At 38.0% G+C, this 15,549-nt stretch overlaps 1 protein-coding gene across 6 annotated transcripts in view; it reads right to left on the bottom strand.

The window, feature by feature from the left end:
• The window catches only part of LOC126264017 (kinase D-interacting substrate of 220 kDa), a 403,196-nt gene that overhangs the window by 74,433 nt on the left and 313,214 nt on the right, over nucleotides 1-15,549 (bottom strand). For all 6 annotated transcript variants that reach the window (XM_049960964.1, XM_049960963.1, XM_049960966.1 and 3 more), the window contains exons 3-8: nucleotides 15,276-15,374; nucleotides 11,920-12,216; nucleotides 11,713-11,811; nucleotides 11,414-11,605; nucleotides 9,145-9,249; nucleotides 2,936-3,034 (exon numbers count right to left, since the gene is read on the bottom strand). In XM_049960964.1, the coding sequence (XP_049816921.1) occupies nucleotides 2,936-3,034; nucleotides 9,145-9,249; nucleotides 11,414-11,605; nucleotides 11,713-11,811; nucleotides 11,920-12,216; nucleotides 15,276-15,374 (891 nt within the window). The remainder of the gene's footprint in view (nucleotides 1-2,935; nucleotides 3,035-9,144; nucleotides 9,250-11,413; nucleotides 11,606-11,712; nucleotides 11,812-11,919; nucleotides 12,217-15,275; nucleotides 15,375-15,549) is intronic.

The raw sequence follows: 15,549 nt of genomic DNA, 5'->3' as shown, positions 1-15,549 counted from the left end.
CTTGCGACAGACATGTCCTGGTAGAGTAATTTCCTGTTTTGGTGACATTTCCTGGCTGCCTCTCTCACCTAACCTTCCATGTGCAAACTTTTTCCTTTGGGACTACCTGAAGCAAAAAGTGTTCCAAACATGTTGTGATACCATTCCTGAGTTGAAGGATCGCATCAGAACTGCCATCGGCAATGTCCCAGGGAATATGTAACGCCGAGTTATGGAAAGCTTCCAACGCCGCATAGATGAATGTTTTGTGCAGAGGGGCTATCATTTGACAGGAGTCATATTCAAAAAGTAATCCACGCAATTGACAATGACTTACACATTAGTAAACGGCATACCTTTAACTATTAATTGACACAAAAGGTAATAAATAAATTACAGTTACTGCCGGATTGTGCATTTTTAATATCCTACTATGAACACTGCTGCACCCTGTACATCATGTCTGTAGCCACCTCAGACATGTAAGAACGTGGCTAAAACGACCAATGGCAGATAATCGTCTCAATATTTTGTGTGTGGTGTCCATTCATTGAGACAAAATAAAATCACTGCAAGTGTTCTTTATTTTAAAAAAATGGTACATAGTTAGATGCAGGAAGGTGTCAAGATGAATTCTGTTTAAGTAATGCCCGTATGTGAGGCTTTTTGCACATATTTAATATCAAAACATATTTCCTTAATCCCATCTTCTGTTTTGCTCTTAATATTACCAAATTGGTAACAAAGATGTAACAGTATTTCAAACTAAACTTAATATTTTCAGAAAAATAGAACATTTGCATCGTCCTTACAATCAAAATTTGCAAACTATGGTGACTGACATTTGCTCTGATGAATTTATTGTGGATTATGGAATTTTTTGTGTGCTATAACTGTATACAACAGAGTGTAGAGTATTGTTTTCACACTCTTCAACGGACTGATAGACAAAATTGTAAAATCCAGGAAACGTAAAATGAAGTATGTCTCACAACACCTAAAAATGAATGAATTATTCTTATTGTCATTTTGCTGATATCATTTAAAAAGAAAAAATATGTTTATTTATCTGAAACTGTTATTATTTGGTCTGAACACATATTAACTGGACTTGTCTTTTGACATTGACACTGAGAAACATACTGACACAGCGCTCTGTCTCAAAACACACCTTTCCAAGAAGACATGCAGAATATCCAACCTCTCCCCCATTAACTCTTTAAAGTTAGACCCCTAATTAGTTAAAAGCAAAATGTGTGAAATACAGCAAATTCACTTAAAACCAATATGCTGCACACTAGAGCATCTGTCAAAAAGAATACTGCACACCAGAGTATGGCATTCAATCCAGGCATTGACTGATATGACATGAGGGTAGAGATTGTAGTCAGTTAGTCACCGATAGTTAGAGAGATAATGATGGTTGGATATGATAAATTGAAATGATAATGACTTGGAAATGAGTGATCTCAAGCTCTTAGCAGCCACAAGGCCTGCCAGTGCAACCAGACTTCATTTCTGTCATACAGTCCGAGGTCCCACATGTGCCAGTTTCAAGATGAATGGCAACAAACTGCTTGAGAGTGCAACTCAGTGACCCTGCTGAAATGCGGAGCATGAAACGCTTGCCCGAACGCTACATTTTGTAGCAGCTGCAGCTTCTGTATCTTGTCTGAAGCACCATAGGCCCTCTTGGAGCACGCTCCAAACTGAGTCAACATCAGTATTGAAATAATCATCCACAGTAACTACACAATGTAATTGTGGAACACTGTTATTAGGTGCATTCCACGAATTGCTCACTGTAATGAAAGTAAATCTGACAACTATACAGAGTTAAACGAAATGAGCTGCTTCTTTTCCGCATTGTTAATTTAAATCCTACTGCGTTCACTTTATCAGTGAATGCCAACATTACAGTTACCACTGACTTGTGCTATCTTACTGAACCTCACTGCTGAGCTAGTGATGCCCAATACGTTGGTTGCCGTACCCTTATTTGTTCTGTAGCTTGGGTAATGGTTACTAGGTTTGGATGTATTTTTGTTCCAAATAAAAAGGTGTTACTGCTCAACAACAGCTGTGGGGAAACATAAGATTTGGAAATGGAGAACAGGATTTACTGTAATTAGGCTGCTAGCTCATTTTATGTTTAGAATACTGATCAGATACTAAAGGAGCACTGTAAAAACCAATAGGGGAAAATGATGTGCAGATAATAATGTCATCAAAATTTCTAAATCACATGTATGAGAAAAATGTTATGGCCCTACTTAGGTGAAAACCTGCAGGCATCCCTGCTCAGCATACTAGTGATGGCATGTATATGGCCATTACTGTCTAAAGTATATTTGGTTTCTGATTAGGAGAAGCATATACAATAGCAAGCATGGCAATGTCCACCCAGTAGCAGACAGTCAATACAAGTTGCAGTGATGAACCAATTTACAAATGCACACAGTTTGTTACAACTATCCAGGCAAGATAACGGTCATTCTAACATTGTGATCACATTGCACAATACAGTACCCCTAACTGTAGTAAACAATTCTCTTCTACCCACTGATTCTACACATGCATCACTATCATAGCAATACACCTCACGTCAGCAAACACGTCAATGTTTAGCGTACACCTTTCTCAGATTTTGCTCACACTGCCTCACTTGATCACATTTGTATGATGATATTGTGCCCTTTTACGTCAATAAGTCACAGCAGCATTGGCTTCCCCATTTCCAAATCATCTAATAATCTTCACTAAGCGAGCTTCAGTTAACACTGATTCTCCCAATGTCAAAATGGGTCTACATGTTCATCATTTTTCTGCTGTATCAGTCACTTATATTAGAACACTGATTGATGTCATTTGGGTGGACTTTCATGTGATGCATTCTCCACAAATTTTGGTATACTAAATTCTTTCTCCAAATGCAACACAAAAATTAATACTGTACCTTTGTTGAAGTTTCCAAATCAGGATTAGCTGTCAGTAAAAGTTTCACCATTGCTACATTGCCTTTCTCAACAGCCCAGTATAATGCTGTTTTCCTGTCCTGGAACAAACAAAACACATCTTTTACTCACATTAAAGACCATCATCTAATGTTTTAATTTAAAACTGTTATCAAAACGGATTTCAAATTTCTATTTCATGTATTAGCTGATTCACAGTAGTTCTGCTAAATTTAATTCTTCCACCTAACATTTCTCAGTTGCATGCCATAATAAAGAACCTATTTGCCACATAATCAAGTTACTACAAATAAGTGAGCGAAGAAAAAGCTTTTGATGGAAAGTATTTAAACATTTACAACTGTATAGTATTTTTTTCATTTACTTTGGTAACACACAAGATATATTGTCTTGTATTAGTTACATAAAAACTGTAGCCTCATTCATCTGTCTCTGGCACAAGTGCTATATGATTTAGATCAATCATCAATAAAGAATTTTTCTGAAAGCAGCAAGTTTTCATACCCTTTTGTATGTTTGTCGACAGTCCAATACTTTTACTATTTTGCGTGTGGTCTCCTTTACTTCTAAATTATTTATTTCCAATTAAAAGAGATTTCTACTCACCGCAGGAGAGGTGTGGGGCAGGTATAGCAGGTTAGGGGTGGGGGAAGGTGCTGTAGTGATGCCTGTGAGAATGTGTAGGGGTACGGTTGGGCAGGATGATTGACTGCTTAGGTGTAATATCGGAAGGTGGGGTGGAAGGGAAAGGAGAGAAGTAGACAAGGGGAAAGGACTGTGCAGGTGTGCTTGGGCAGGGGGGGGGGGGGATATGAGGTGTGTTTTAGGCTGAAGTGGGAACCAGAAATGGAGAGAGGCATAATAAGAAAGGGACTAGTGAAAATTGATGCCAGAGGGATCACGGTAACAAAGTATATGTTACACATAGGGCTCCCATGCTCAGCACCTCCTCTATGTGGAGAGGAGTCATCTATCCTAATTCATATTATCGCAAATAAAAAGTAAGGTACTCTTTATGCATACATCCTGCGCATTTAAGAAAAACTGTGTATGCAGTGATTATACTACTGCAACAGACACTACACTGTAACATCATCTGTTGTTCTGAAATATTAAATGACTGAAATTCACAACAGTATCTGATCTGAATTGATGTTTGTTGTGTGATGCAAACCTGTAGTCGTCTATGTGATGTACAACAAATTATGATAAAAAATAGTGAGCCTGCGTACTTGGCAAAGTGTGTGTGTGTGTGTGTGTGTGAGTGTGTGTGTGTGTGTGTTTGTTATGTCTGAGGAAACGCATTGTCTGGAAGCTTGTCAATAGCTTCAGTTTTGTTAATGTGCCTCTCAACATCTGAATTGTATAGAGAGTGGTCACTTCTCTCTCTCTGTTATTCAATTAACATTTTTCAGAGACTATTACTTACAAGTCAAAAGATAGAAAGATGCTAATTATGTCAATGTTTTGCATTCATATTTTGTGTAGTAGTGCCAAGACCAAAGTTATAACACTTGGTTCAAACTAAAATATTCTGTGCATTTTGTGACCAATTTGCTTCATTTAGACCAATCAGCTCCAAGAAATTTTATACTGTGATCATTTTACTTCCAAATCAGTTAGTTTTATGTTTTTCAAGGTTCAGAAAAGAAGTGAAAGCTAGTTATGTGAAAAATGGTACACTATTACGTGACTGCTTGTAGTGAAAGTGGTTATATATCATTATCAATGCTATACTCTTCTTTTGAGAATACTTTATTAGCCAAGATCACAAATATCTGTACACTGATGTCCAGTAACATTAATGACCTGTCTGAAGACTGAATAACTACATTTTGCTGAGCAGACCACAGCGGGATGTGCAGCAAGAGATTCAGTAAGATTCTGGAAGGTACTGACATGGATGTGGTGCCATACCAACTCCAGTGCCTTTATCAGCTGCACTAAGTTTCTTGGTTGAGAATCCACAGCACCAACAGGCTGATTGAGGTGGTCTCACATATTCTCGATTAGGTATAAATCTGGGGAGTTTGGTGGCCAGAGGAGTATGTTAAACTCATTCTGGTGCTCTCTGAGCCACACACATACACTGCAACCGACATACACTGCACTCGAACCGTACACATACACTGCAAGCTGTGTAGCTGTTGCTTTGTACTGTTGGTAGATGCCATTATGCTGAGGAACAAGAAACTGCATTTGAGGGTGGACACGGTCCCCAAGGATAGATGTATACTTGGGTTGATCCGTTGTGCCTTTCAGAATGATGAGATCATCCAGGAGGGCCCTCCGGCCTGGATCCTTCCAACATTTGTTGCAGGGTGTTTACTTCAGACGTTTCACACATACACACCAATGGCCATCTGTCCAATGGAGCATAAAACGTAATTCATCCAAAAAAGGCTACCTGTCATCACTCGACTGACGTCGAGTTGCAGTACTGCTGTGCAAATTCGTCCAAAAAAGGCTACCTGTCGATGGACGTCGAGTTGCAGTACTGGTGTGCCTTCGTCACAGCAAGGGTGTATGAACCAGGTGCTTGCTGGGGAGGTCCATATCCAGCATTGTTTGCTGATTGGTCATTGAGGACACACTGCTGGTAGCCCATTGGTTCACCTGTGTGGTCAGTTGCTCAACAGCTGCAGGCCTGTTCACCTGTACGCTTCTCCACAGCCGTCATTTACTCATGTCACATCCTGGCAGTGATTTTGGATAATGCCATTTTGCCATGCACGCTGTATTTTAACCGTGGCAGCATGCGAACAGTTCACAAACCTCGCCATTTCAAACATTTCCATCCTTGGCCTGAAAGCCTATGATCGTGCCATTTCGGATGCCAGATCCATTTCTGCATTGCAACAATGACTACACTGTTTTCCGCATCACTCCCCCGCCCCTCCCCGCCCCCTTCCGACACACTTTATATACCCTCCACAGCTAGGGCCACCACCTGCCATCTGTCACTGGCTACTGTGTGTTGACATTGAACACAGGCACTGGTCACATTAATATGACTGGACCGTGAATGACCAATTTTGGAAATTACATCCCAGCATAAATTCATAATTAACATCATGCAATTAACTGTCACACATTTTAATACAAATTTTACTGAAAAAGTTTATATTCTATATCGTTTGATATTATACTGTATACTGTGGTGTATAGTAATGCACTGCCTTATGCCTTATAATAAATCATTTAGTACTGCACGTATTTCTGCAACTTTTACTGATTTTTAGTATTCCTTAAGAGGCTGGTTAACAGTCACAGCCAACATGTAACATCAATATGAACCATTTGACACAGTTGCTTTCTGACCAGAAATAGACTCTTCCTTCTCATCCCGCCCATTAAGTTTCCACTGATCTGAGGTTCTGGGCAACTTTTCCTAATTTTCCCCCATTTCCTAAAGCCCATCAGTCCTTTTCCTTCACATCTCTTTCTTTTCCTTTAACCTTTCTGCCAGAAGAAGGAACCACAGACTCTTGAAAGGTCGCAAATTTCAATACTTTTATACATGTTCTCTTGCTTCCCCTTTGTGAATAGTTTTTTTAACCATCCTGTTGCAATCTAATTTTTTATAAAATTGTCAATGTATAAGAGGTCATCTTTGCATATAATTTCCATATTTAATTAATACATAAACACTGTTTCATACCACATGTCTTACTCACAATAACTCTCTGTCAAATGCTCAATTGAGATCAACGGCACCTCACACACTGTTTCATACCACGTCTTACAATAACTCTCTGTCAAATGCCCAATTGAGATCAACGGCACCTCACACAGTCAACTAATGGAAATTGTTAATAACTTTTCACACTTGGAGTGCTTAAGCCCTGGTATGGGCCATCTTCAGTGTTTGGACTTGGTGACAGCAGGTATTTCCTTTATCTTGCAGTCACAACTCACAGTATTACATTACATATGTTTGGATGTAATTTTTAAAATTGGTTTTACTTGCATAGGCCAGAACACCACTTGGTGAAGAACACTCAATGTAACCTGCACCTTCTCTCTGTCAATGCGAGTGCATTTCAACATTATCTGCTATGCAAGCAATAATTTACAATGTTATATAAAGTGCATGTTCACTCATATTGTAAGTGCATGTGGCTTTGTATAATATATTTTACATATGATTCAATGCACGGTACCATTGGTTTTGTTGCAATATTATACATACTGGAATATGTTCTTCACAGATAAATGTTCCAACACTACAACAGTATGTCATAATTATTATGGTTTACTGTAATGTGGTCATCCAAATTTTATCTTGTGCGCCATTTGTGATTCTACCTGTGCAGCTCTCTGCCACAATAATTTTATATTTTTATATGTTAAATCCTGCACCATTACAACCTGTAAATTGTTTTTTATATCACTGTATATTACTATGATACAGGCACACTTACATTTGTACGTCCTAAGTCTGAACTGGCACCTGGTGGCAGCTTAAGCACCTAAAAGTCGGTTTATAAGCTATCTGTCAGTCTATCTCTAACTGTCAGCAGGGACAAATTTTCTGATACTGTACTATGCGACATGTATTTTGCTACCTACTTATCATACCATTTCAGTATACCTACTGCATTGTGAAATGATATCGTGTGTAAAAGAACAATGCCTTTATTGTGAGGTATGTTTCTCATGAACATATGTCAAACATATGTTTATTTTTTGACTGTGGATACCTTTCCATATAGCCACTTTTAATTTATCTTGCAGTAAAATTGTAGACACTACTACTTTGTACTTTGTGGTTCGTAACACAATTGCTACGCACTCTATTGTCTTGTATGTGTATTCCAGTTGAATACTGACCTGTATATTTGTAAGTATTTTACAGGTCTGAAGACGGCAATTTTTATTTGGCAAAATTAGTTATCAATGTACACAATTTACGGTCATGCTAATGAAGTGTTCCCAAAAGCCGGGTACAGCATTTAACCTTTTGCTCTCTCCCATTCCCAAGATGCTGTAGACTTATACATGTTTGCCGCTTGTGTTTTCCTATGTATTTGACGCTGAGCTGCTGACCTCTCACTGCTGCAGACGAGTTACTTCCATATCTTGGTGAATTAAAAAGTACTGAATATTTATCATACAATATTTGAGCATCTTTGCATGTTGTCATTAGGCAAGAAACCTCGTTTCAATACCTCAAATAGTTAATGAAATATGATGGTTATTAAGATTACATAATTCGCAATGTGTAAGGACAGAAATGTGTGCAACATGTATATCTTCCTTCGAATATAAAAGTCAGTATTCAATAGTGAAAGGAGATATTGTTCTACTCTCAACTTTAAATAAAATTTTGGTATTTTATCTACATTTCTTTCACTGATATGTATCAGCTAAAATCAACCATACGCAAAGTTTACTCGATAAGTTTTTACCCCTGCACACTCTTTAAAATTGTGTGCAACATTTTACTTAATTTGATGCTGCACAGTAAGTACGATACATAATGAAAATAAATTCAGCTGTTTATCAAGCGAAAGTATCCGACTGTAAGATATGCAATTTTTTCATCTAATAGTTTTCTTAAAATCACACGATTATCTCATCGCACAGAATCCCATCTCTCTGCACGGGCACCAGCATTAGTCTAGCAGTACAGCCATAAGAAAAGTCACCCTCAACACTGAATACAGAGGGCACGTCTGTAGCAGTGAAAGGTTTAACTTTCGATATGTTTCAGTGTTACCTGTATACCATTTCATTTCCTGTGTACATAGAGAAGTTATCCTGTACGTCATTGTGATTTAGAAATTATATGACTGTACAGAATGCTCATAATTTAAATCTCAGTGACGGGTTTGTAAATGGGCTGGGATTCATAAATTGAATCCATTATGTGCTTTACTATTTATGTCCCCTTCACAATGGTGGTCCCTTGCTTTAAGCTCCAATTGTGGCTCAACAATATGATGAGCACTGATATGCTGATTATATAACTGTGAAGGTGTATTCTTTCATTTGTGTGTAAGTACTTTATTTCAAAAAGCCAGTGATATACATGGAATATTTATGAGTCAATATGCATTTTTCAGAATGCTACATGCAAAACTTTTTTATGTCAGTTTTCACACATAAACATTTTTCAGCAAATGCACCCAACATTTTAAATGGCGATAAACCATGGAGTGTCCAATACTACAATGAAAAATCTTACCTTTCCACTAATGTCTACATCTGCATACTTTTTCAGAAGAGCTTCAACAACCCCTCTGTGGCCTCCTTTAACAGCATGAATTAAGTTTGTGTCTCCAGCTCGATCCTGAAATTTAACCGGAAATCATCCTTAAATAGCTGACCAAAATTCACTGCCATCATGCAGACAGAAATTCCCAAATGCAATACAAGAGGTGTTATACCTATTTCTAGATAACAAAATAGCAGGGGCAGTGGCAAGGGAGGGGGGGGGGGCATGGGGCTATAGACTCCCCCCCCCCCCTGGACATCATATAACACTGTATAAAATGAATTCTTAAATGAGCGAATATCTTACTGCAACATATTCAATCACTTTTTTTATAATTATGTAGCAATATAGGTTGCAGTGTATTCCTAACACATTTTAATAAAAGAATAAGAGTGGCAAATAGCTTACTACCTAAACTAATAAATATCATTTAACTAAAAATAGGCATCTTATTATTTATTATACACATTTTTTTACCCTGAACTCCAAAACAGTTACCAAAAACTACTTTGAAGCCAACACCAAATTTTACCAATTTCTCGGTAGAGGACCCCAACTCTCCTTTTGTTAAGTCATATTCCATTCCCCCAAACTTTGGCTTATTTGCTTAGAATTGGCATGAAAAAGAAAGTTGTACACATAGAAGATTAACACACAATATACTTGGAAAACAGCTCGCTTACATGCTTCCTGGACATTGACCTGGACAACAGATGTGCAGTAAGCGAATGCTGTTCAGCAGGCAGGTAAATGAATTATCTTACATTACCATAAACTGTCCATTTCTGAGAAAGACCAGATTTTTATTTCACTGAATTCCAGTCAAAATTATGTTTAAGCATTGTGAACCAAGTCCAGAAATAAACATACCTCATAAAATAAGCAATTTGAACATGCTTCTGCAGAGCATACTATTTCACAACTTAATGGAATGAAACACATCACCAACAATGGTCACTGAAGTGCTACTTCACACAAGACTGATTTATTGTTAAGGCGGCAGTGGCCACACGTAAATTCCTGACTGTTGCCACCTTTTAGCCATGTAGTGCTAATGGCTACAGACGAAAGCAATAATTGTCTATAGAGCTGTAAGATCACTGATGCATTGGCACAGAAACATTCACGAAATTGTGTTATACTCCAATTAAAATTATTCTGTAACTGATGTTTCACTGTGGCACATGGAAGGGGCCAGCTGCCATATGACCATAATTCTTTCTTGAAAGCAACATGCTCACTGTGTTGCCTGTTTTGCATATTGCATGTACCATCTTGTGAAGTGTGACAACACTTTCTTCAACCACTGCAACCTGTCAATCACACGTTAATTTTATTCGGAGTGTAGACAGTTGGTTAAGGTGGGTGCAGTGAAGCTGCTGCGTCCAGTCCACTGCAACTGTGAGGCATCTTCTTACACTGACTAGACTACAGTAGCCTGTATTTCAGCTCCCTTTTTAGAGGGGGAAGGATATGTATCTACTATGATAATAAACATAAGTACAGAAACTGAGCTTTTGTGTTCAATATTTTGTTTACGTGTACGTATACTAGTTAACAATTATTCTTTGTAAGGTAACTGGATGTCTTGTATCATCGTACTGTGTACTTACACAAGTCTTTAAATTGTCAACTCATTAGTTTAGCAAAAAAAAAAAAAATACACTCATCAGAAATGGAGAAAGAAGACAATAATATTCGCTGCTTCCCCATTCATGGTAACCACCTACAGTTAGGACATTACTACATACTTAAAAACTATGTTTTGCTCTGTACTGTTGAATGATGGTTAACAACAGAGAAACTTATTTGTTGCAAACGCCCATGAGGAAATGCAAATCCAGACTCCCAACACAGATAATTTATTGAATGCTTTTAATTTAATTTTGGAATTTCTGAGATTTAAAATTTGCTTGATAATAAAAAAGATATCCCCTTTACACAAAAGTTTAGTGAATAGTGATCATCTGGATATTAGTAAAAATGAAGTGTCAGATTGCTACTGACTGTAAAGAGGACACGTTACGCTGCAGACAGGCACAATTAAAAGGCTCTTACACAGAGCTTTCGGCCACAGCCTACATCAGCAAAAGAGAATCACACACCATTCGTACACACAAGAAGTACACCTCGTGCACACACGACTACCACCTCCAGCATCTCGGGCCGACTTTCAATTAGAATAAATGACGACTGATACAAAAGGGCATATGTAACAATACATATTGAATGGGCTTACCTGAATGTTAATGTATGCACCAGCATTAAGTAATGCAACAGCTATTTCATGGAAGCCCTCCTTACAAGCTAGTGTCAGAGCTGTACATCCATCCTTGTCTAATGCATTCACATTGGGTTTATGTTCCAACAAACGATTGACAACTTCGACGTGATTTCCTAACGTAGCAACAAGCAGTGGCGTCCATGAATACTGCAAACAAAATTAGCTTATAAAATTGTTTCACTGTGATGACAGAGAAGTTATTCCAAATTCCACAGGACAAAGAATTTAAAAAATATTTATTAAGAAATACCTACCATTCCTGCTGTGTCAACATTGGCTCCTGCCTTCAAAAGGCCATCCACTATTTCTGTATTTCCCTTCCTGCTGGCCCAAATAAGAGCAGTAGTACCATACTGAAATAAACACTTACAATGAACGAACACTGAACGACTGCATGTAGCATAATACCAGCACAGATTAATCTTTATGTTTGGGATTTGTGTCTGTTGAGAGTTTCTCACCTTGTCACCAACATTAACTTTTGCTCCATTCCTAAGCAACTTTTGCACTATATTAGAATGCCCTCTGCCTGCAGCCCACAGTAGAGCAGAAAGGTGGAAGTTTCCATGAGCATTTACTTCGGCATTATGAGCCACGAGGACATCAACTACGTTATCTCGTCCTTTGTAAGCAGCCCACATGAGTGCTGTCCAGCCACCCATGTCACGATGCTCTGTGTCAGCTCCATGCTCCAGCAGTTCCTCACAAATATCAGCATAGCCTTCCTTTGCTGCACACAATAGTGCTGTCCAGTTGTCCTGTGAAAGAGAAAATCTGGTCAGCAAAACAGGACATTCCACAGATGCACCTTACTTGAACTATATGCAATACAATTCAAAAAGTTGGTATTGTACGAGGTGTGGCTGGAAAAAAACCGGACTAGTACTGGTAAAACAATAAAACGAATGCAATAAGGCTGAAAGTCGCGTGGCCTGTCATGTGACTCTCGCTCCGCCTACTGCTCGAGTTTCATCTGCCTCCTGCACTCAGTCTGCCCGTGGCGTCTGTTTTAAGTAGTTGACGTTTTGTCTGTGCGTCGGAAAATGTTGAGTGTACAGAAAGAACAGCGTGTTAACATCAAATTTTGTTTCAAACTAGGAAAATCTGCAAGTGAAACATTTGTAATGTTACAACAAGTGTACGGCGATGATTGTATATCGCGAACACAAGTTTTTGAGTGGTTTAAACGATTTAAAAATGGCCGCGAAGACACCAGTGATGACACTCGCACTGGCAGACATTGTCAGCAAAAACTGATGCAAACATTGAAAAAATCGGTAAACTTGTTCGACACTTTCCTTGTCAACTCCTGTTAACTCAGACACTGCTCTGATTGTTAAACGGCGATCTTGTCGAACAAGTTTACCGATTTTTTCAATGTTTGCATCAGTTTTTCCTGACAATGGTCTGCCAGTGCGAGTGTCATCACTGGTGTCTTCGCGGCCATCTTTAAATCGTTTAAACCACTCAAACGCTTGTCTTCGCGATAAACAATCATCGCCGTACACTTGTTGTAACATTACAAACGTTTCACTTGCAGATTTTCCTAGTTTGAAACAAAATTTGATGTTAACACGCTGTTCTTTCTGTACACTCAACATTTTCCAACGCACAGACAAAACGTCAACTACTTAAAACAGATGCCACGGGCAGACTGAGTGCAGGAGGCAGATGAAACTCGAGCAGTAGGCGGAGCGAGAGTCATGTGACAGGCCACACGACTTTCAGCCTTATTGCATTCGTTTTATTGTTTCACCAGTACTAGTCCGGTTTTTTTCTAGCCACACCTCGTATACTTTCACTGACAACTTTCCCATTGTTGATTAGTCTATGCCTTCCTTCTGTAATGCTACACCCTCATATTAATGAATTTCGATTAAAAGAAAAATTCAGTCTAATGAGTGTCCTGGAATATTCATTATTTTTACATTATGCCATCCTGATACAAAATAAACTTCGCTGAAAACAAAAAAAGACAGGAAGATGCTGAAGATACTTGCACAATGTTAAAGCATGCTGGAAATTACTGGTGGATTTTCATTCCTATTCACCAGCCCACATATTTTCTTATAAAAAATCTGTCCTTCAAAAGACACACCAGACATTATTTTCCAATGTTCCCACATTGTACATGTTTCATGTTATTTTAATGTATATTTAGAACTATAAATAACTTATATATTTATATCTGACATTTGTGCTCATTGCCAAGAGCATGATATAAATTGTATGAATGGTTTAAGTTCTCATTCCTCTCCTAAGAATTACAATGAGGTAGGAAAAATCAAATGGGATCAAATAATGCCTTATTATATTGGACTATTTATACTTTCTAGCAAAGTTTAGACCATACTGAACATTAATACCAATAAAAAAAACTGTGTTTAGGACTAGTACAAAATATCAGAAAAGCGACTTTCAGATGTTGAGCTCTGCTATAGATGTTCAGTTTATAACCAAATCTTTCAGATCTGATTCTTCATTTACCATTAAGAATAATTTCAAATAAAATCATGCGTATGTTCATAAGTGAGCTCTGAAATATTTACTGCTTTGCAATTATTGAAAATTTGATGATCCTGGTTATCGAGAAGATAAATGCTTACAGATCGGGCGAAAAATTTTGCAAATTTTGAATTTACAGTTAAAATCACTGCTCACAATGAATGATCAACCAATGTTATATCATATCAATTAAAAATGTCTCTATATGACACAAAATCAGTAAAAACTTGCCCTTTCACCTAGAGAAAGCCACAAATGAGTAATGTACCACTATCTACAATGAGTCCTTTCCCAGAAAAATATTCCATTACATTATAGTATAAAATATATATATTTAAATAGAAAATAATCCTGGTAGCTCTTGGGAAAGTATATGAAATTGTACTATGAGGGTTGCCAGGAAAGTAATGCACCGCCACTTTCTTCCTTCAACAATTCTTTATCCAACATAATGAGAACTACACACATGAAAGAACAGTGTTTTATCTACACACCCTATTTCTTCACGTAACCTTCATTCCGTTCTATGGCCTTCCTCCAGCACGAGAGAAGGGTGTGTATGCCCTGTCGGTACCAACCCTCGTCCTTGTGGTTCACTGTGTGAATCACCTCCTCTTTGTTCTCAAAATGTCTTCCACGAATGGCATCCCGTAATGGCCCAAAAAGTGAAGTCCAAGGGGGCTACGTCAGGGCTTTAGGGTGAACAGTCTCCCCGACCACTGCAAATCGTGGAGTTCCGCTGAACCGCCTTCTGATATCCTCACCCTCCATGCCCAGTAACTATTTGTACTTATGCTGAAGCAGATGCTCCATAGGTGTTGCACAAGTGTTTGTGAATATTCCCCACTGTTTCTTTCTCTGCTGTGTGAAATTCAATGACGGCACATTGCTTGTAATGTACATCACCTACAGACGTCATTTTGAAACTGTCCTGCAGCTACACTATCTGTCAAAAGTGACAGAAAATTTGTGCACTCATTCAGGAGACTTCAAATTACACATATGTAACATTTTGCATCCATAGCATTGTTTTCGGCTGAGGAAAAAAATGTGGTGCATTACTTTCTGGGCAAACCCTCGTACAATAAAATGTCCTGGGCCACAATGTGTATTTGCTCTGAAAGTATGTAACTGCACCATGTTTTAAGTTACATTGTTGAACTATCATAATCATCAAACCATGATTATCATTATCAAAAATTATTATTACTATTATTACCACCATTATCATCATCATCATCTTCTTCGTCATTATCTAGGTACTTGTATTTTTCTGAAATGACTTTTATGAAATTTCTGTTTAACTACTCACCCCATCTTCAGCATTAACCTCTGCTCCATGATTGATTAGCTCCCGAACAAAATTAAGCTTCCCTTTTGTTGCTGCAAAAATGAGAGCTGTTGTTCCATTCTGAAACAAAGGAGTCACAAATGGGGTTAAGGAAAGACATAAAATCACATAACCATGACTAATAATACCTTTACTGCTACTGCTGCTAGAATATGCCTAATGTTGAGATAATCTATAGATATGCTACATGTTTTCTACACAGATAGGCATATATTTGGGACAATGTTTATTTTAC

The sequence above is a fragment of the Schistocerca nitens genome, chromosome 1, assembly GCF_023898315.1.
Source record: "Schistocerca nitens isolate TAMUIC-IGC-003100 chromosome 1, iqSchNite1.1, whole genome shotgun sequence".
Classification (NCBI taxonomy): domain Eukaryota; kingdom Metazoa; phylum Arthropoda; class Insecta; order Orthoptera; family Acrididae; genus Schistocerca; species Schistocerca nitens.
The sequence above is the reverse complement of the archived record's forward strand: the minus strand, read 5'-3'. Positions and strand labels throughout refer to the sequence as shown.